The sequence below is a fragment of the Cajanus cajan genome, chromosome 10, assembly GCF_000230855.2.
Source record: "Cajanus cajan strain Asha chromosome 10, NIPB_CcT2T_4, whole genome shotgun sequence".
Taxonomy (NCBI): Eukaryota; Viridiplantae; Streptophyta; class Magnoliopsida; order Fabales; family Fabaceae; genus Cajanus; species Cajanus cajan.
Window position 1 is genome coordinate 27822272 of NC_138526.1, and position 23236 is coordinate 27845507.

At 32.5% G+C, this 23236-nt stretch overlaps 2 protein-coding genes across 2 annotated transcripts; both read right to left on the reverse strand.

Annotated features, from left to right (window-relative positions):
• Nucleotides 1–1959: 1959 nt before the first annotated feature.
• Nucleotides 1960–6053, reverse strand: LOC109792930 (phosphoglycerate kinase, cytosolic). Its single transcript, XM_020352380.3, has 7 exons — nucleotides 5893–6053; nucleotides 5598–5803; nucleotides 4890–4967; nucleotides 4535–4795; nucleotides 4132–4449; nucleotides 3374–3532; nucleotides 1960–2505 (listed from the first exon to the last, which is right to left on the reverse strand). Exons 2-7 carry the CDS (start codon nucleotides 5790–5792, stop codon nucleotides 2311–2313), a joined length of 1206 nt encoding a protein of 401 aa, XP_020207969.1. The 5' UTR covers nucleotides 5793–5803; nucleotides 5893–6053; the 3' UTR covers nucleotides 1960–2310.
• A 12215-nt stretch (nucleotides 6054–18268) lies between these two features.
• On the reverse strand, nucleotides 18269–22530 carry LOC109792931 (phosphoglycerate kinase, cytosolic). The gene is made up of 6 exons (XM_020352381.3): nucleotides 21958–22530; nucleotides 20294–20371; nucleotides 19909–20169; nucleotides 19315–19632; nucleotides 18985–19143; nucleotides 18269–18681 (listed from the first exon to the last, which is right to left on the reverse strand). Exons 1-6 carry the CDS (start codon nucleotides 22384–22386, stop codon nucleotides 18472–18474), a joined length of 1455 nt encoding a protein of 484 aa, XP_020207970.1. The 5' UTR covers nucleotides 22387–22530; the 3' UTR covers nucleotides 18269–18471.
• Nucleotides 22531–23236: the final 706 nt, after the last annotated feature.

The following is a 23236-nucleotide window of genomic DNA, read 5'->3' on the forward strand; positions in this document are numbered from 1 at the left end:
TATGCATGATTTAGCGTTTGAGCATGCTCTTCTTCTTTCTTCTTTTCTTCTAATAATTCTAATGACTTCGTGTGTTCTTTTGTGAGTGTATATGATATTCAAATTGTCTTTTGAAGCTTGATTTTTCAGGTGATTGCGTGACATTCTTCGTCTGAGTCTAGTAGCCGACATTTAGTTTAACACTTCGACCTTTGTCTAATCATCAACGTTTTGACTTTTCCTTTCATCTTGGTCAACCTTGTATATAGTCAAACTTTCCATTTCTTTTGGAGTTTTTTCTTGGTCTTTGACCATCTTCCGTCTGAGTCTTTATGTGCTGCCTTAGATTGTGCTTGGCATGGTCTTGTTCTTGATTTGGCTTGTTGAGTGCTTATGTTGACCTTTTATTTTGTATCGTCTGATGCTTATGCCTCTTCGTTATTTTACCTGTTCTTATGTCTTTCTGAAACACTAACTCACTTGTTAGAGATAAAAACATATTATATTTGTCTCACTCAAAACCTTTTTTTGGGAATTTCTTTGTCTGACTTAACAATAATTACACCGGTGTAACTTTTACTAAGTATTACATTGTTCAATAACTTTATATTAAATGTAAATTTTGTAAATCCAACCGTTAGATTGAAAGTTCATATCACTTAGATCATATATACAAAATTTTATATTAATCCAAGATGATTTGATACTTCATTTTTATAAAACAAAATTGACATAATATATTCATTTCAAAATACACTAAAATATGAATACTTTGATTACCTTCAAGTTGTTGTTCAATTTTAACAAAATTTGATATACACAATAAAGTGATATGAAGTTTCAATCTAACGGTTGAATTTACAAAATTTACATTTAATATAAAGTTACTGAGTGGTGTAATACTTAGTAAAAGTTACACCGATATAATTATAACCTCTCCTCTTATTTTTATATTTATATTTATATTTATATAATAAATAGAGTAGATAAATGTAGTTATAAATAAATGATACATAAATAGATTATTTTACCACCCTTACATCTTTTGAACCATTAGTTAGGATGCTAAAAGTTTATCTCGTCAAGTTGTCTACCTAAACATCTCTTTTGTGTTGTTTTATCTCTTAATCCTAAAAATCTGAATCAGTGTTGTTTTATCTCTTAAACTTAATTATCTTTTATCTTATTTATCATTATCCCTTCTTTTTCAATATTTCATCTACATCTCCAATAATCATATATAGTTTAAATGAATTAACAGGCCTAAATTAGTTATTCGATAATTTGCATATAGTATTGTCGGCATTGGACCCAAAGAGTCAACAACCCTTCAACCACAAGGCTCTAGCACGAAGACACTTTATAATGAAGAAAATAAACCGATCAAAACTATTGATCACCGTTGAGCCTAAGAAGGTCCATAATCAACTAACTGCTATTTATCTATTAATTAAAGTGATTAAGGTAATCATCTTATCCTTTTTCAAATTATTATCTTTTCTATTAAAAAATAGTATCTTAATAATTATGAGAACCAAAATGGTCATCCACACCAACATAAAGAGACTATCAGGTATGTTTCAAACCAGAGTTTTGTATTTGAGACTATTACTCACTTGGTGTGAAAGAGCAAAAACTCGTTATGTAATATGGATCTAAAGAGACTAGGAGGTATTTTTTAAACCTAATTTTCATTGTTTAAGACTATTAGTTACTTGGAGTGAAAGACCAAGAAGTCATTTGTACAAGTAATACCAATTTAAGTAATACTATCTTATGCATGAAAAAAAAAAAGAATGATTAAAAATAATTCTAATAAATATTAGTTATCAATAAACATCATTATAAAAAATAAATAAATAAATAAACTTGGACGTGAAGGTCTCTTTTCATGTGCTCTCAACCCAAAAAATACAGGATACATGAACAAAAAGAGAGGGGTATCAAATCCACCTGTGTGATCCAAGTAAGAACAAAGTATTTCCAGCCAAGTGCATCCATTTACACATAAAACTCAACTTTAACCAAACCATTCAGTACAACATCAAATAAAGGCCTTCGGAAATTGGAAATTGGCCACTGAGAAAACCAAAGGAACATAACTAAGAAAGTAAACTCCTTTGGAAATGAACATTGTTCAAGAACAATAAGATCAAAGCTCAATGCAACTTCATGGATGCTACAAAACCCTCTTATTTTCAAACCTATCCTATATTAAGCCTCTACATGAGCAACAGCTCTCATTGTACCTCAATCCATCGTTGGCTGAAACCCAACCATAATGACAACAAAAAGCACAAAGTACAAAGGAATGATTCATGTCATGTTTGCTCAAGCATCATCAAGAGCAAGGACACCAGGGAGTTGCTTCCCCTCAAGAAGCTCTAAGCTGGCACCACCACCAGTTGAGATGTGGCTCATCTTGTCTGCAAGTCCAACCTTCTCCACAGCAGCAACAGAGTCACCTCCTCCAATGATGGTTGTCACTCCCTTCCCACTCAGCTCTGCTAGTTTCTTCGCTACAGCCTGTGCATAAATGGGTATAGCCATTAGTTTCTATGCACATTTTCCTGTATAACTTGATTGTAATTCTCAATGAAAAAAACTATCTATATGTTGATTTCTTAACCAATGCCTTTAGGGCAAGGGCACCAGTTATATAGAAAGACCCTTTAATGCTTCAAAGATCTTTTCATTGGTGAATGTAATGCTCTATAGACGTCGCATTTAATCGGTAAAAATAAAAAAAGTTTTGTAGATTTATCATAACTGAAATGGGATTTTATCTATAAGAAGCATAACAAGTTAAAACCCTTGTTTATTGTAAAAATGATAACAATTTAAAACATACAATTTTATGAGTATTCAAGATTGAAATGAATACACAAGATTAAAAAAATATACACATTCTTTGAGTTCATCTGACCACAAACATTTAAAACTTGTTAGAATACAAACTAGAAGTACTTTTAACAGTTTCTCTACCGAAAATAGTTATTTTCAGAAGAGAAGCTCTCGACACCCTACATTCAATAGATAAACTCTCAAAAACACTTCAAAACTTATAACCAAACAGGTTCTTAATCTTGATCATATCATTGTATCATCTATATATTTATAATTTTCATTTCTCAGAATAAATGAGAGTACTCACTAATGCATCCCCTTTAAATATATGCATAAATCAAATAATAAAAAAATAAGATATTATATATTATATACTATATGTTAAATATTAAGTATTATATATTATATTATTATATTATATAATACATATGCAAGTGTTTATTTAACTAAAACCAAAGAACAATGACATGTTTCTAAATTTTCAGATAACAGGCTTGGAATTTCTTTCAAAAACAGTGGATGATTTATTATTCTTTATCATTCATACCTCTGTTCCAGCGGCAAACTTTTCAAACTCAAAAACACCCATTGGTCCATTCCAAATGACGGTTTGAGTTTTATCCAATTCTTCACTAAATGACTTGATGGAATCAGGTCCAATATCCAATCCCATCCATCCATCTGGGATGCTAGATGCTGGCACAATCTGAGAACATATAAACAGGGTTTTAAGTATATCTCAACATTTGAAACACTGTTATTGTGTACATGATCATAAAGCTATTACAAGTGTCATGTTCCTATTTCCTAGCTTAAAAAAGGCAGAATAATTGTCAGTGCTTCCACAGAACTTATAAGGATGTGTTTGAATTCCCATTCAGTTCAGTCTAACATCAAAGAGAGATGCATTGGCATTTGCAGCACATTGAGTGATAAATTAGTAAAAGAAAAGCAATCTAAATGTGTGCTTGGAAATCAGCTTTAGTGCCCTCTCTATATGTGTGCTTGGATATCTGTTTTGGTGCATTGGAAAAACGCTCTAAATGTGTGCTCGGAAATCTGTTTGGTGCATTGAAAAACACTCTAAAGTATGCTTGGAAATCTGTTTTGGTTCCCTGGAATATGTAAACCTCTATTTAAAAGGGTGCAAACAGTTTGCAAACACACTCTAAATCCTACATTTCCCACATTTTCCCCTATACCCAGTTGATCATTTGTTTCAAAAGAAAAGTCCTACCAAGAGAAAGAGAAGGATGTAAATTGTATAAGACACCAATAAACCAAACCCTCTCAAAATGCTAGTACCTTGCTGTTAGCATCAGCAGAAAACTTGTCTGCAATGACCACATCAGTTGGAAGCAACAAAGAAACCCCTTTAGCCTTGGCCTTCTCGATAAGTGTAGTTGCGAGGTCAAGTCTGTCTTCCTCCACAAGAGATGAACCAACTGAATAACCCTGAGCCTTGTAAAAGGTAAAGATCATTCCTCCACCAAGGAAGAGGACATTAACTTTCTCCAACAATGATTCAATAACTCCAATCTTGGAAGACACCTTTGAGCCACCCACAATAGCCGCAAATGGTCTCTTGGGGTTTGCAACAGCTCCAACTAGATAGTCAAGCTCCTGAAATAATTAAACAAGCAAAAGATCAATAATCCGCATAAACTACCCCAACATATAGTGGAGCTAACAATCACTTCCAACAAACCTTCTGCATAAGAAATCCTGCAACAGAGGGCTTCAAGAATTTGGCCACTCCTTCTGTAGAAGCATGAGCTCTGTGGGCAGTGCCAAAGGCATCATTCACATAGAGATCAGCAAGAGAAGCAAGCTTCTTTGCAAACTCAGGATCATTCTTCTCTTCCTCCTTGTAGAACCTAACATTCTCTAGAAGCAAGACACCACCTTCTGGAAGTTGTGCAACCAACTTCTCAACTTCCTCCCCAATAGAGTCATTTGCCATCTTAACCTATAACCATGAGAAAATGACACGATGAATGAACACTAAATCCAGCAAACAAATACGGAGTCAAAGGAACGACAAAACAAAACAAATGGCACACCTCAATTCCAAGAAGTTGAGACAGTCTTGGCACAAGAGGCTTCAAACTGTATTTAGGTGTTACACCTTTTGGACGTCCCTGAAAAGAGCATAATCAAGGCAACATCATTCTTCAATTCACTACCACTCACATCACACTTTTCTGACATCCATAATTATATTACAACCCCACAACTATAATAGTTAGAAAACATGCATTCAAATTGATATTGATATTGATATGCTACACAGATCTCACTAAAAAATATATAAATAAGAAAATAAATAAATAAATAAATAAAAACTGAATTGTGTAAATCACATCCACGCCAAATTCTTTCCAATAGAAAGACATGTCACCCAACTGGGATCAACGAAAATCAAAACTTTAAACCATTAAAAAAAATATATTTTTACGAGTTAAAAAAGGAGATCCTCTCATGTAAGATTAGCCTGTAAGAGAGAAATGGACAAAATCAATTGCAGCATGAGCCATCTCTCAGATTCAAATACTGATAAAAACAAAAATGTTAGACAATGAAAGACAATCTTTTCCCAGCTACTATTAATAAACACAAACATAGCCAATACCCAATCCAATGAAAACCCACAAAAGTAACACACCATCAAATCCATCAAAAACACAAACCCAGATCCCAAATCATCCACAAACTAGAACAAAACACACCCATAAACCAAAAGCACATGAAAATGGCAGTAAACACCATACCAAATGGCTAGAAAGGATCACTTTGGCACCATAGCCAGTCAAATACTTGATCGTGGGAACCGCAGCACGGACTCTAGTATCATCGGTGATGTTAAGGTTGTCATCCAAAGGCACGTTCAGATCAACCCTCACGAACACCCTCTTCCCCTTCAAATCACCCTCCTTCAACGTTCCCACGCTCCTCTTCGTAGCCATTCTTCGCAAATCTGCACAGACCCAAATACGAACAAGGAAATGAGTCAGGTCCCAGAAAAGGATACGCAGAAAAGATTCGAACTTTGGGGGCGAAACTCACAACAACACAAACGGGTTCGGTGGAAATCTCGGTGTAGTGTAGCAGAGATCGGGTTCGGACGAGGAAAGTGTGAGAACGTTCTAGAAGATTTATAGAGGGAGCTAGGTGGGACTCGTGCGAGCGGCACGTGTGAGGGGGGTGCGCGTTTTTCTGCCCTGTTTGGGGAACCTTTTCTCTTGGTGGCACAGTGGGCGCAGTGGAACTAGAATCTGTGGACCAAAAGATGAAGACTTTATTGCTGGGCAAACATGGCAGTATTGTTAGCCCAACGTTTTCGACTTTTAGGTCCATTGTTTCATGTTTTTGTTTTTCAACATCATATGATACTTACACTATTTCAAAATTGAGAATTAATTACTAATCTCACTAATATGAACTTGTGAAATGTTAATTTTCTAATAAAATATTATTTTGACATAATAGAAATTGATTTCGGAAATACTATGTCGAGATCATTGTTTAATGAATTTGACACTCCTTGTCCCCGTTAGAATCGAGTCGTTAATTGGAAATTTAGTAATTAAAGTAATGATAAGTATAGATCAATTAAGAGTTATTTTAGCAATTAACGATCCATCGTAATTCTATGTTCAAAAGAGAAGAAGTGGAGCTTTAATGATCCTAATTTCATGCTTTTACATTTGCATTTTTATTTTTGTTTGTTGTGATTGACTTTTTCTTTTCCTAACAAGAGAAATGATTTTTTTTCTTCTTTTACTAAAATGAAAAAAATTCAATTTTCAAAAAAAGTTTGATAGTTGGTTCTAATCGATTGTATCTTGTCTTAATAAAATTTTGACTCATTACTTTTATTTTATTAAAAAGTGATGCTACATATAAAAATAAATTAAATAATATTATTTTTTATCTATCTTTTTATCATTAATAAATATTTCCTTCTAATGTATAAAATAGTAAGAAAGATAAATACAAAAAGAATATTCTACGTCTCTATTCTTTTATAATAATCATTTAAGATTATTTTACACAAATCAAAAAATGTAATATTTTTTTTTATTTTTTATAGAATGATTTTCATGTTATTATTGTACTATCTTTTATTTTTTACTTCATAATAAATACATATTAGTTATCGTTTCTAAATTAATTAAAAATTAAGTAAAATATAAGATTATAATTGATTATATAGTAATTAATGAGAATTATAAATAAAAATAAAATTTTACTAAAAATCTAATAGATAAAAAAGAATGGAGAAAATATATAATATTTTATTGTGCATATAATATTATTTATTAATAAGAAAAATGAGTGCTGTCCATTTTCTTTTCTCTCTATTTCTTGAATTTCCTAAATTTTTTAAAAATTAATAAAATAAAAATTATGAAATAGATACATGTTTTAGGATGTGTGACATTTATATTTTTAAAATTTAGTAACAGAACAAATTGGAAAAAATAAAATGGAAAGAATTTTTACTCCATATTAAGACGGTTTGGGAAGAAAAAAATGAATTTAATGCAAGAGGTTAGACGTAAATTGTGGTACGGGAACATTGTTTTTTCCGCTGAGCTTAGTTTTCTATGTTTTACTCTTGTAAATATTTTATAATCATCTTACTGGCTAGCTATGTTTTGTTGAAAAACTTTATGAATATTTAGTGGAATGTGTTTTCTTAATCACATTATTTCTAATTATATATTAGATGTAATTACGATAATATTACACAGTTACGTGTTATTAATTAAAACATTTGCTTTATATAAGAACTAGACCACCTGTATAATGTATAGATAATTTTTTAATCAATTCATAATATTATATATTAAGATAAGATTAATATAAAATTTTAAAATATATGATAATTAATCAAATATATAAATATTATATAATATATTATAATTTTAAATTATTATATGAGAGACAATTAAATTGTATTTTTGATAATTCAAAAATATAATGAAAGTCTATGTATACTACTTAAGCACTCCACCAAAGCCCACAAATAATGAATTTAATTAACTACTATGGAAAAGGGGAGAAATACTTTTAATAAAGAAGATGAATTAAACTAAAATCAAATGAAGATGTATTATTATTTGAAAAAGATGAAATGAAAGAAGAACAGTAAAAATAAAATTTTATAGACAAAAAAAATAAAAATAAAATAATAATTAAAAATATAAATTTCAAATATATCTCTATCACAAAAAATAATACATAAGAAAGAACATAAAAACTTAATAATAGAAATGGACAAAAAAAAATGGAATAAAAACTATTAGGTGGTGGGATTGACTCCCTAATCCCTAGGTTGTTTGTATAAATGAAGGTGAAGGATCTAATTCGAACCTAGTATGTATTTGCTATAGATAATTAATATATTATGTATTTGTTTTGTAATTTGTATATTTTTTTAAAAAAAGGGGTAGATGTTATAACATCACTATGCGAACCGCAATGCACAAATCATATGCTCCACATCTATGAAGGCTAAAATGTAAAATGAAAGAAAAAAGTACAAAGTGGGGACCAAACCAAAACCCACCAGGAAAAAAAGAAACAAAAGATACAATGTAATACTAACAATGTCAATCAAGTGGCATGATCCGAAATAATTAACTTGGACCCGCTAAATCTCCAAATACATTTTAAGAGAATTTAGAGGCTTTGGCAGCCCTTGTTGTAGACCTCAGTAAATAGGCATTATATTGTGCTTCAGTAAATTGGGCAAAAGCTTTGCAGCACTTGTCTGGGGGAGTGTTATCAACCTCTGAATCAGCTTCCACACTAACAGTGGTAGCAGCTACTGCATTCCCCGAATCAGCTGCTGCACTAACTTTGCGTACCACACCTGACTTATCTGCATCACAGCCTTCAGCTGCTAAACGAATTGCTACACCAACACCACTAACAGATGCAGCAACATTAACCAATGCAGTCTTTGAGGTAGGAGTTGAATCCATTTGTCCAAGTTCATGCGTGAGCAACTACTGCATTCCTTATTGCAGATATGCGTCCTTTTTTAGGACTAGAATCAGCTGTTGCACCAATTTTACTTCCCTTATCTGATTCAGCTGAGTGAGCTGCTGCATAAACATTGATGATCACAGTTGCAGCAGCTGCTGCATGCTCCGTAACTACCTTTGGAACCAAAACAATAGCTGGATCACCTATTGCATGATCAGGAACAACAGCCTTTTCCACGTGAATTATGGCGTCACCGACTGGCTGAAGTGGATCAGCACCAAGCTTCTCATTATTGATTGCATTAGGCACACTTGAGGTTGCCTTTGCCAGCTCCAGTTGCACCGTTATTCCATTACCATCAGCACAAGGTTGTGCCAACATTCCAGCACCAGCTTCACATGACTGAATCAGGTCAACAACTGAGATAGTTACATCCTCCAATCCATCACCCAGCTGATTATTCTTTGAAATTGATTCATCAACTGGTTCACCTACGTGCAGGCTAGCATTAGAGTTATCAGCAACATGTGCACCAGTAGTTGTTGCACCAACAGATTTGTGTGGCCCATCATTTGGTTTATGCATGTCTTGTGGGCGTACTCTAGTCCTTGCATGGCTGCATGCAGAATCATCATGCCCTATACAATTACATTTAGAACAAAACAAAGGGAGCCTATCAAATTCAAAGGATACAAAGAACGCATATCCTTCCCTTTCAACCAGCATTTGCGTAGGAATCTGGTTCGTGAGGTCAAGTTCAATCAAGACTCTTGCAAAATGTCCATATGTCTGATTCAGAGTAGCCTTGTCTAAAGAGATTGGAGTCCCCACGGTTGAGGCAATTGCAAGAAGGATTCTTGGACTCCAATATTCTTGAGGTAGCTTTAATATGCATAGCCACACCTGGGAAAACGTGTTCTTGTGGTTTCTTGGAATGAAATTTGGCTTCCAAAGGGACAGCCTTAGCAGACCCAGGTCCAAGTTCCATGGACCAACCGCAAGAACCACTCCAAGACCATGAGAATTCTGGAATTCTAGCTCAAAGAATCCTCTCCCAAGAGGGATGATATTCCAACCAACTATATGGCTCCTCAACTTGGACAGTTTGGTTTTCAAATTAGCAACTTTGATTGGCTTTTGTAATTTGTATATGATAATGAATCTACGAATGTCTGTGAGTTCCTTGAAGAACCTAAAGGATATATCTAAACCTTTAGGTAGGAAGCAAATCATATATTTGAAATTACATGCTTAAAGTGGAATTAGTTAGACATAAGAAACCCCTTTAATTGATTAATTTGTGAGTTGTGAAAAATTATGTAAGAGAAGTCATAAATTATGCAAGTTTTTTAGTATACTCGCTCAAAGCGAGAACTTACTCGTTCAGAGTGAGGACTTACTCTCTCCAAATGAGTGGTGTGACCAAGTTTGGTGTACTCTAGACTTTAGTTCCTTAGAGTGAATTGTGATCGCTTTGAGAGAAATTCGATCATTCTAAGTGAGGGCTTACACTCTTATAGCAAGGTAATGCAGAGTTTTGGGAGTGGCCTCTAACCTCACTTGTTAGAGCTGTCAAAATGAGTCACAATCCATGAGCCAACCCGATCCACCACGAGTTCGAGCTACGTTGGGCTCAAAAAGAATTGCAAATTATAGTATTGATAAAAACTGAATCGACCCACTTAGAACCTGATTCGCCTTGGTTGAACTCGTGGTGAGTCAAGCTAGCTTATGAGCCTTGTCACACAAGAAAAATAAAATAAAAACCCCCAAGCCTTAGCCCACTCACGTTTCACACAAAAAAAAAAATTAGAAACCCACACCACAACCCACTTATGTAACTTATCCCGAATGTCACAAAGTCACAAAGTAAAAGGATTACTTGACATACTTATCATTTTCGACTTCGTGGTCGTGGACTAAATTAAGGTTTTTTATTTGTCACTCTTCTCTTTGACGTCTTCGTTATCGCGTACCACCATCATGCGAACACCATTACGTGACCACCACTATGCAACTGCCATGCTCCACATGCACAACCCTTTTCGCACCACATGACCTCCATCGTTTGATCCTACCAAACGATTGCTACTGTGTGACCACTATTGTGCACCTCCACCACGTGATCGCCACTATTCTACAAACAACCCCTCCCACACCATGCACCACCCTCGTGCAATCATCCCTATTCCACACATAGCCTCTCTTGCATCGCCACTGTTCCACGCGCACTGGTACGACCTTGCATAGTTTATTGATATGTTATTTACTAATATTAGTTTTCAATTCCAATTCAAGATCAAACAGCATATATGATTAATAGTTATTTACTAATTGCATATTGATTTTGTTCAAATAAAAGGATAGTAATCGGAGAACCCTCACTGATGTAAACTTTAAGAAAATCTAAATATTTTGGCGTCCACCATGGGACACAAGTAAAACTGTATCCAACACCTTGGTTGCCTAACGTGGATGATGGTTCATGATGACAAGGCCACTAAGAAGCAATGGCGATGCAAGAAGAGGCAATGTCAATATAGTTGGTGGTCCTAGTATTGTTGGTCCAGACGAGCCTAATCCTCCTCCTATGGATGAACCTAAGTTACAGAAGATCATGGCTACGATGGAAGCTTTGCGAAGAAGAGCAGAAGATGCAGAGAGACAACAAGAGAGAAGTAGATTTTTCTCACTCTTGAATGTTCTATGTCAGGACAACGACTAGGTTCTCTTAGAGTTCATATCACTAAGCGTTCTCTAGTTGATATCCATTTACTGGAACAAATTTTAATACGCATATTTCTCAGACTTTTATTTACTAATTATGTGCTAATTTTACTAATTGTTTATTGATTTTAATATGCGTATTTCTTGGACTTTTATTTACTGATTATGTGCTAATTTTACTGATTGTGTACTTACTAATTATGTGTTGATTTTACTGATTGTGTTGTGTGTGTGTGCATATATATGGTTGTAATTTATTTAGTCTCTAAAAATGAAATTGATTGTATATTGATTTTACATTATATTTTACATAATGGATTCTAAAGTTGTAGATGAACAATGTGTTGATGATGATTTAAATGAATCTTTGCCACCAATCCTAAAAGAGATTGAAAATGAAGGTAATGATGTTGATAGAGAAAGTAAGAGACCCTAAACCCTAAACTTGAATGTTCTAGGTCAGGATGACAACTAAGTTCTCTTAGTATTCATATCACTAAGGGTTCTCTAGTTGATATCCCTTTACTGGAACAAATTTTAATACGCATATTTCTTAGACTTTGATTTACTAATTATGTGCTGATTTTATTGATTGTGTATTGATTTTAATATGCATATTTCTTGGACTTTTATTTACTGATTGTGTGCTAACTTTTACTAATTGTGTACTTACTGATTATGGACTGATTTTACTGATTATGTTGTGTGTGTGTGTGTATATATATATATATAGTTGTAATTTATTTAGTCTCTGAAAATGAAATTGATTGCATATTAATTTTATTTTACATAATGGATTCTAAAACTATAGATGAACAATGTGTCAATGATGATTTAAATGAATCTTTGTCATCAATCCTAGAAGAGATTGAAAATGAGGGTAATGATGTTGATAGAGAAAGTAAGAGACCTAGGATAACTACTTCTAAAGTTTGGGATTATTTTACAAGAATTGGTATAAAGGCTGGTAAAGAAAAGGTTAAATGTAATGTATGTGATGCAAAGTATGTTATTAATTGGTGATACAAAAATAGGGATTTCAACAATGTTGTGTCATTTTCCTAAGTGTGTGGTGCTAAAAAAATTAAAAGACAATGATATGGGAAAAGTGATAATTGATCATGTTGGGAAGTTAAGGCATAGGGAAGTTGACCAAAAATTGTAAATGACTTTATTTCAATGGCTATTAGTCAATATTGGCTCCCTTATAATTTTGTTGAATATAAGTGGGTTAGAGAATTACTTGTATATCTCAATCTAGAAGTAAGATTTCCAAGTTGGAATCCAATTGTGTCTAATATTTCAAAGATTTTTCATGAACACAAAGAGAGGGTGAAACTTGCAACACGTAAATCTCATTGCTGGGTTTGTTTGACATCTAATTGTTAGATTTCTATAACTCGAGAATGGTATGTTTGTTTGACTGCTCATTTTGTTTATGCTAGTTGGAGGTTGAATAACAAGATTATTGCCTATTGTAAAATGGAATCTCCACATACTGGTCATGATTAATTTTTTTTTACCATTAAACACATGCATCAATTGATGTTAAAATGTTTTTACTTTTAACTCAATAATTACAATTGTGTTAAATATTTAATGTTATTTTTCATAAATTATGTATGTATTTTATACAAATAATAATAATAATTCTTTTATAATTTTTCATTTTAATTAAATTTCCCTTTTATTTTTCTAATATTATTTTTTAAATTTAATTATTTTAAAATTTTAATTAAAATCACTGACTCAACAGCAAAGTATGGTAATATAATATGACTCAATAAACATCTAAAATAAATCAAATAGTGTAGAAACATGGGTTCTATAAATAATCTATAATTTAAGTATCAAGTATTAAACTTTGGGTCAAAATGTTGTGTTAGCAATCACTAGAAAGTTAATTGAAAGATACCATTCACAAAATAGTCATATTATGAGAAAACTTTAAATCCAAAGAATACTTCTATTCTAAAATAATTGGTGAATAACGAAGAAAACAAGGGTAAAAAACATGCAACGTACATAGTGCGAATTTTCATAAATATTAAGGGTGATTAGTCACAGTAAAGCTCATAAAGAGATCTTTAGTTCAGTTAATTTTTTTTTTTTAAAAAAAACTTCATTTGTTTTCAATTTTTTTTCTAACAAAAAACTATTTATTGCAAACAAATTGAATAAAATTTGCACTTAAAATATGTTTATAGAAACATCTAATTAGAAGAAACCAAAAATGATTGAAAAGGACCGACAGTGAGGGATAGGGGAAGTTTACAAAGGGATATTCCATTCAGCATCATTATCTTTATTCTTCTTCGAGTTTGAATTTAATTAAAAAAATTTAATGATAGTGATTAGTTGCTTTAATTATACGCAATTAGTGTAGACTGAGACTGACCCACACTCCTTATGACTCATGTTCTCATGCTTCATGACGCAAATTAAATCCTTAATAACATTTGGGTTTCTTAACAAAAGGAGGAAATTTTAATCTTTTTAGTACATCTCAAGAATTTGGATTTAAAATATTTTGGCTAACAAAAATAATTGATAAGTTTTTTTACAAGTTAAATAGAAGTTAAAAGTTAATTTAAATTGTTTGTTAAAAATTAAAACCTATTAAGCTAACTTGTTGTATTAAAAGTTTTTTCTTCTTCTAATTATTATATTATATTATAAGTGCTTGATAAAATTAGTTGTTGAATAAGTTGGTAAATGTAAAATAATATTAAAAAAATTATACCATTTTTTATTTTTTATAAAAAAAATATTTTTAGGAAATTATAGTTTAAGTTTCGTATAATTGTTTTTGAATATTTATAATTTTTAAAAATCTTAGTTTTTTTAAATATCAAATAACTTGATAAAAATGTAATATAAATAGTGTAAATAATGTAATAGTTAAAACAAAGAATGTGATATTAAAGGAAGAATTTTTTTAAAATAAATATTGTAATATTTGAACTAATAAGTACGTAATGGATTAAATTTAATTTTTTGGGTCTCTTAAAATATTCAACCTGTAATTTTGGTACTCATTTTTAATTTTTTGATTTTAATCTTTCAATTTTTTAAAATTCATAATTTGCTTCAATTGTTATATATTCTTTCATTAATCATTAAAATTATAATATTGATCATTATTTGATATATAATATTTAGGCTAAGTTATATTTTTAAACTCCATTTTTATCTCATAAAAATAATAAAAAAAGAATAAAAATGATTAAAATAAAGAAAAAATATAATTTAGCAAAAATATTATTAAATATTAATTATCGTATCATATATTTAATGTTAGGTCATAGTCAATGTTACAATTTTAATAGTTAACAAATGAATATTTAATAATTGAACCAAAATTACAAAATCTACAAAATTTAGAGACAAATCGTGGAATTAAAAATTGAAAAATAAAATTATAGATTAGATATTATATGGGTCAAAAAGTATAATGTACTTGATTAATTTTGTTAAAGTTTAAGGATAAAAATAGACACATGATAATATTGTTAGAAATGACAATTTGAGTATGACAAATGAGTCGACCTAAACAGACCATAATTAAAGGTAAGCTAAATCTTTAAAATTTAGACTCATACAAATTGCATTAGTTTGGTTTGGTATAATTGGTTAAGTTAGGATTCTATATTTTAGGAATAATTTGACTTATTGATCTAGCAAAGTACATAATTAAGTTAGACCATTAAAATTATTATCAAATGAAATTCAGGTCAATTTGGTACAATTTCACGTTATAGATTTATAAACTCAAGTTGAATAACACGATTTAATACATATTTCTTTGATAAATATGTTGTTCATAAGAAATATTTACTGATTTTACACAATTTCATCTTTAATAAAAAAATTTCTCTTAATTGTGTTTTTTTATACATAAATTTTGAATCTGAAATCTTATTTTAAGAATTAAATCTTGTCCTACTCTGATCAACAACTTATCAATTTGATTTAACACTTCTAATTTTTGTAAATTCAAATATTACTTCAACTAATGAATGAAAAAAAAATGTTATAAGCTGGTGAGATAAGTTAATTTCTAAATTCCTTCATTGCAATTAGATAATTGTATAAAGTGATAAAAAAAATAAGTTTATAAAGTAGTCAAATACGATTTAAGTAAAAGATCCTCAATTTTAAAATTATATAATTAAACTTTGACGAGGAACAAAATAAAAATGTTATATAAACATAATTTAATTTTTTTTAGTGAATTTCTATTTCTTAAAAAAAATGTAAACAGGATTTATTTTTTTGATTATGGTTTAATTATAAATGGGTGTTATTTGAACTTCATTAGCCTAGAAATTAACAAATATGTTAAATTAGGTTAAGTCATTTTTTTAAAACTTTTTTATACAATAAAGTGAATTTAGTAGTAAAATTGAATGTTTAGGGTCACAACACACAAATATATGGATTAGTTTATGTAATTAGAGACTTGATACAAGGTCATCCGACTATATTTGAGAGATATATCTTGTAACTAAAGAAAATAGATTTTTTTCTTGGGGGATTTCAAATTGTCAAATCCTAAAGGAACAAGAAGTTCGAAATTCTGTGATGTTTTATGGACCAATGTTATGAAAGCCCAAAGAGGTAATAACCAATAAAGGTAATGAACGTAATTCTTATTGAGAATTGAATCGGTATAAATTTTCTCAGTGCAAAAGTTTTTTATTCTTCATATCATGTTTTCTTGTAAAAAAATAAAAACTTTTGTTTAGACACTACACCCTTTACATCTATTTGTTCAAAAAAGCATTTAACATATACACACACAATTCAACCTCATTTTTGTGTATTTATTTTCTTCAATTCCCTAATATCTTGAAAATTGAAGAAACAATCAACTGTATCACAATCATCATAAAAGCGTAGTATAGAGCCTGAGCCTCCACTATTTGTGAAATCCAATGGATTATTTTATTTTATTTTTGCTTAAAGACTCGCATATTCCTTTCATATCTCCAGCATTTTTGTATTGCTATAGCCAAATAGCTCAGCATGTTACAACAAATTCATTTCACGAGCGAACGAAACATAGAATTGTTTTGCCACATAGTCTGTGAAGAGCTTCAGGACTCGCTCTTCTGTCTATAGCCTACGAATACTACCTCAAATCAACTAGCCAATGTTCTAACTAAAGCTTCGATCCATTTCCTTTTCAGAGATTTATATCTAAGCTGGGAGTGATGAGTAAACACTCACCAGCTTTTGAGGAAGATGTTAGCTTGTAAAACATAAATTATGTATGTTATGTGTCATTGTTTTTAGTCTCCTTTCTTTGTATCATCAGATATAAATTTATAAACATGTGAACTCTTCTCAGATTATGAAATATTATTCACTATATTTTCCTTACAATCATAATACAGATCATGCCAGATTGAGTTTGTCTTGTATATTTGCAAAATTAATTTTAAACACAAACCAGTTTGGAGGTTTTAAAATCCTACTCACAATTCCTACAATCACGAGACATTAAGCGTGCAATTCTGATGTAGAAATGAAAGCACTCCCAGCAGGTACAGATGAATATTGAATTACAGCTTGGACCGCCTGAAGATGGTGTAAAGAAGCCACGATGATGAAATTAAACTAAAACTTCTCAAGTTACAGAAAATGATGGCACACGTGTCATACGGTAAATGCACAAAGAACGATGTACTCACAAAAAATCAATTGAATAAATTTTATCCTGAAAAGAAAATGAATTGGGAAAGCATAGTTGTTCACATGCACAAGACCAGATCCCACAAAATGCCATTAGATGTTACTGGACGACGTTTATTGTAAGAAATGTGCTTCTCTTTTGTAGTTCAAATAGTAAATATCTTAATATGTGGCAGGCCCAAGGCTTAAAAAAGATAGGATGCTTCTCAATTTTTGTGGGTTAGAATCTTTGACAGAAAATAATCGAAGAGAATAGTTAAAGGCTGTGACAACTAGTGTGCCGGCCAATGATTATGCAGCTCAGGCTTTTTTTTTTTTTTTTTTTTTTTTTTTTTTTTTTTTCTGGAGCTCATGTGATCCACTTCTTTTTCAATCATTCAATGGCATCCTCTCCACATACGTGATGTGTGATCACAAGGCTAAGACTTCACCATCAACCAACTACTGGTGGAAGAGTTCAGAATAAAATGTCTAGACTCACGAGAATTCATTAGTGTCCATCTTTGTTGACAGATTGTAAGTCATGTCATTGGGTACAACTAGTGCCACATGCACTAGCTAAACTAAAGGCATGCATACAATGCCAACATTCATATTCAAGGGTTTTGAAGTGACATGATAAAAGCAAAGTGCAAACAGCTTCTAGCGGCAACTAATGGATTTATTTGAATTTAGTAAATTACTGTGACACTAACACTTCCAGAGTCTAGCAAATTTCGCCCCAATATTTTTCCGTTTCATAACCCCACAATAATTCCCTTAATTGTTCAAAGACCCCCTCCATTTTTTTTTCTACCGTAACTCCCTTGATTGTTTAGAACCAATTGCATTGTGTACCCTTGTGACCCAGACAGCGTCAAGACTCAAGAGTGACATCCGATAAATAGTCTATTTTAATACAAATTATAAATATTTTTGAGAATTTCTCTACTGAAGAATAACTCTTTATTTTTAGTGGAGAAACTCAAGAACTCTTCTAAAGCTTATATCCATTAAGACTCAAAACCAAAGTGCAAAAAGCTTTTGGCAGCAACTAATGGATTTATTTGAATTTATGGCTCTCAGCCTGGGTTTACAGTTACACGCAATTTATGTGTGAAGAAAATAACTCGAGCATGATAAATTTACACTAAAAGACTCCGAAGGGTCCTACAACATGTGCTCTTTTACATGGTTGATGACAGACACCCGAGGATGGGAAAATTTTCCAAGTTGAAAACAGTCTTACACAGGGACTGGTGTGGCTTCATCAAGAGCAAGGACTCCTGGAAGCTCTTTGCCTTCCAATAACTCCAAACTGGCACCGCCACCAGTAGATATGTGACTCATGACACTAGCAACTCCTACTTTCTCCACAGCTGCAACAGAATCTCCCCCTCCAATAATTGTGGTCACCCCCTTTCCACTGAGGTCAGCCAATTTCTTTGCAATAGCCTGAAAGAAGGGTACAAAATGTAAATTATGTACAGTGCACACATTTATTAGCCAAACAGATAGAATATTCTGTAGTAACTGCAGATGACATTTGAAACACATTCCTGATCCGATACATTACTTGTATATAAATGAACAATGATATAGTTTGTTGAGATGGCCAAATCACATTAGGAAGGCCAACTCCTACTGCATATTTATGAGAGTATGCATCACTTTATAGTGCACGTTTTTTATACTGACTGCGAACATGCTTTAACATATAATTTGAACCAAACTCCATACGAGTGTGTTTTTGCATACCTCTGTTCCAACAGCAAACTTGTCAAATTCAAACACTCCCATTGGCCCATTCCATATGATGGTTTTGGTGGTATCCAATGCTTCACTGAATGATTTAACAGAATCTGGACCAATATCCAATCCCATCCAGCCATCAGGGATGGCAGATGCTGGCACGACCTGAAAGGGTTAATGCAGAATTTAAGTTCTAGCTGCAAATGTTTCAGAATGAATAAATACTCACATTATAAATAATTGTCTTCCATATCATTAATATTTCAAGTGGTTCAATTGACCATGTCTTCTGACCAAATATCTTATCTAAAGAAGCTTACAAATTAGAAAACAAACCTTGCTGTTTGCATCAGGAGCAAATTTGTCTGCAATCACCACGTCACTTGGTAACAAGAGAGAGACACCCTTTGCTTTGGCTTTTGCAAGTAGTGATGTAGCAAGCTCCAACTTATCTTCTTCTACAAGGGATGAACCCACTGAAAGACCTTGTGCCTTGTAAAATGTGAAGATCATTCCTCCACCAAGAAGAAGGATGTCAACTTTTTCTAAAAGTGACTCGATCACTCCAATTTTAGACGAGACCTTGGAACCACCAACAATGGCAGCAAATGGCCTTTTGGGGCTTGATACTGCCCCAACAAGGTAATCAAGCTCCTAAAAACATGAAAGATAATATGAAAATTAGTTATTATGGTATTGATCAAATATACATATAAATTTCTTATAAAATGAAAAGTTAGCTTTTCCTTTAAGACTAATTGACATTTGACATTAACTTTTATTTTACACCAAGTGATCGAACTTTTTAATATTATAAGATTACTCACAATAAAGTAATAGAAATGAAGTTCAAGAGCTTTATCGAGATAGTTTATAGAAATTGAGTTAGCTGCTGATACTAATTTAGTAAACGAGAAGAGATGAACACACCTTTTGCAAAAGAAAACCTGCAACAGATGGCTTCAGGTATTTAGTAACACCCTCTGTTGATGCATGTGCCCTGTGAGCAGTACCAAATGCATCATTCACGAACAGATCTGCCAGAGAGGCAAGCTTCTTTGCATGCTCAGGATCATTCTTTTCTTCCTCCTTATAAAACCTCACATTTTCTAGAAGAAGAACACCTCCGTCTGGAAGAGCATCCACCAACTTTTCTACTTCTGGGCCAATACTGTCATCAGCCTTGACAACCTATGAATTACCCACATCCAAACACGGACAAGAACATCGGAATTAACCACCAATAATCACAATATTGGTAAAATATCTCTTCTCTCTTCCAATATAATCCTCCATGATCAACACATAAACATACCTGGATGCCAATGAGTTCAGAAAGCCGGGGTACAAGAGGTGCCAAGCTGTATTTGGGAGTGACACCCTTTGGTCGCCCCTGGAAATTCAATCAAAAGTTGCAACAATTCAACTCACAAGTTCAAACCATAATAACTCACATATCTACTCTGCTTTTGCAACAAAAACACATTAAGAAAGCTTATTGTATACATTGCCAAAATTATAACAAAACCCGATTGTTCTACCCATCCAAGATTATTTCTTTCAAGTTTTGACTATAAACCTCAGTATCTCAACTAAAATAAGAAATTAGATTGTTCCACAAATAGAAACACCCTTGTTGCCCCTGATTGATCCCTCAAAAGTATCCACTCTCATTAGCACAGACAACAGACCAGAAACAAAAACTGAAATAAAAAAATAATAATAATAATAACAGGATGGAAAAAATGTTCTTCTTTGAAATACAAAAAACTCAAACACATCAAAAAACTGAAGACCCAACCAAAAATCTTAATCTAAGCAAAGTAAATAAATAAAACAACTTCATAATTACAAACTAGGAAAAGCCAAATGTACCATTGTAAGCAATGATAAAATAAAGAGAAATGCTAGCAAGTAGCAACCCACACCCAAATACACTCTTTTGAATTTGAAAATCATAAAATTCCGCTAGGCTCGCTTCGTATTGGATGAGTTCCCCCTCATGATTTTGTAGTCTTCAACAAATGTTACCATATAACAGCAAGTGGGATCATTAATAGAAAATGTGTTGCTAGAAATTCTCTCAAAATAAAAGCACAAAACACAAATTTGGTTCTTAAAGTACTATGGATGTTGGGTGAGTCATTTCTTATTTGACGATCATGATTTAGCAGTCTTCAATTTTTTTTTACAAATAATAGCGAGTGAGCACCTTAAAAGAAGTGTATTTGAAAATGTGTCACTAGAAATTCTCTCCAAAATAAAAGACACAAAACACAGATTTGGTTCTTAAAGTACTACCGATGTTGTTGTCCGATCAGAATATAAGTTCAACCTCGATAGTCTTTTCCGACCTTGCAAATCTTTATTATCACACTATCGAGCTGAAACTCTAATTCTAATATACCATCTATAGAAAGTGGAGTCTATCTCAATCTTACAAGAACTGAACTGAAACTCTAATTTTAATATACCATCTTTAGAAAGTGGATTTGAGTATAACTCAATCTTACAAAACTGAACTCCAATTCTAATATACCATCTTAAAATAGTAGATTTGAATCTAACTCAACTATACAAATCTAAGTTCTAATATACCATATTAAAATAGTGAATTTGAATTTAACCCAATTTTACAAAACTAACTTGTAAAATAATGAATTTGAATTTAACTTAATTTTACAAAACCAACTTGTAAAATAATGAATTTGAATTTAACTTAATTTTACAAAACCAACTCGTAAAATGATGGATTTGAATTTAAGTCAATTTCACAAAACCGACTTGTAAAATGATAGATTTGCATTTATGTAAAACTTTACAAAGCCTACTTCTACTTGTAAAATGATGATTGCCCACACTCATGTGTGATCTCCAACAAGATAACAATTAAAAAAAAAAAAAAAACAGTTAACTAACTTTAACACAATAGAGGAGATTTTTTACACAAGGAGGTGAATGTGGGAAAGAAGAACAAACCAAGTGGCTAGAGAGGATGACTTTGGCGCCGTTCTGGATGAGGTGCTTGATGGTGGGAACGGCGGCGCGGATTCTGGTGTCGTCGGTGATGTTCTGGTTGTCGTCGAGCGGGACGTTGAGGTCAGCTCTCACGAACACTTTCTTCCCCTTCAAGTCCGACGCGCTCAAGTCCCCCACGCTCTTCTTCGCCATCGACACCACCCCTCTCGCGGCACTCCCGCCCCTCACGGCCGCCACGCGCGCCGCCACGTTGGCCGCCAGCAGCGGGTCGGCGGCCGCGAAGCCCAGGCGGCGGGAGAGGGGGCGGACGCGGAGGGAGGAGGAGGAGAGCTGCACGCGCGCGGCGGCGGAGGAGGAGGAGGAGGCGGAGGAGCCCGCGGCGGCGGAGTGGAGGAGGGAGAAGGTGGTGGGGGCAGCGGCTGAGGCCATTGTGGTGTGGAGTGAGTGAGTGAGTGTGTGTTTGTGTGTGAGAAAGGGGTGTTTGGGGGTTTTATTAGAGAGAGAGATGAAAGATGTGGACGTGGAGTACAAAGGGGGAACGATTGGGTGAGGTGAGAGGATTTTGGATTTCTCTTATCGTTCAGGAGAGGTTCAAGATCTTCCTTGCTTTTCACTCATATATGTGCCTCGTGCAATCATGAAGACATTTTTTTTTTTGCAATAATATAACATCGCATGAATTTGTCTTGCATTTGCAAATTGTCACTTCGGTTAAAAAGTCGCTTGTGTGTTGTTGGTTTAATTTATTTAAAAATAAAATAAATAAATGTTATAAATAAATTTGTGTGTGATTAACAAGAATTATCTATAAAAAAGTGAAAAAGTGTGATAAGTTCAAATAAGTGCTTTGAAAGTTGAAGGAAGAATGTGTATCCAATCATCTTTATTAATAATTAGTATAGTCGAGATATTTCGTATTTTTGTGAATATAGTCGTGAGTAGTGAATGATAGAAATAATTATCTAATAAAAAGTGTGTAAAGTAGAGTAGAAATAAGAATATTTATTAAATTTGTGTAAAAAATTAGGATAAAAAGGTCTTAAAAAGATGGAGACTAAAAAGGAGTTAAGTATTTCTTTTATGTATTATTATAGATTATATATATATATATATATATATATATATATATATATATATATTACAGTTGATGTTATTGAATGATAAGTATTTATAGGGTAAAGTACACTTTTTTTGTCATCTTAATTTGTATTAAAAAATATCCCGTGTTAAATTTGAATCCCAATAATGTTATTGTAATATTGATGGATCAAAGAAATAT

Excerpts from the sequence above, each read along its gene's own strand:
- LOC109792931 (XM_020352381.3), bottom strand. The coding sequence starts at position 22,386 with ATGGCCTCAGCCGCTGCCCCCACCACCTTCTCCCTCCTCCACTCCGCC. Across the intron at positions 20,170-20,293 it reads CTGAACTCATTGGCATCCAG|GTTGTCAAGGCTGATGACAG; the intron begins GTATGTTTATGT and ends GGTAATTCATAG. Across the intron at positions 18,682-18,984 it reads AGTTTGCTGTTGGAACAGAG|GCTATTGCAAAGAAATTGGC; the intron begins GTATGCAAAAAC and ends CCCTTCTTTCAG.
- LOC109792930 (XM_020352380.3), bottom strand. The coding sequence starts at position 5,792 with ATGGCTACGAAGAGGAGCGTGGGAACGTTGAAGGAGGGTGATTTGAAG. Across the intron at positions 4,450-4,534 it reads CAGGATTTCTTATGCAGAAG|GAGCTTGACTATCTAGTTGG; the intron begins GTTTGTTGGAAG and ends TAATTATTTCAG. Across the intron at positions 2,506-3,373 it reads AGTTTGCCGCTGGAACAGAG|GCTGTAGCGAAGAAACTAGC; the intron begins GTATGAATGATA and ends ATTTATGCACAG.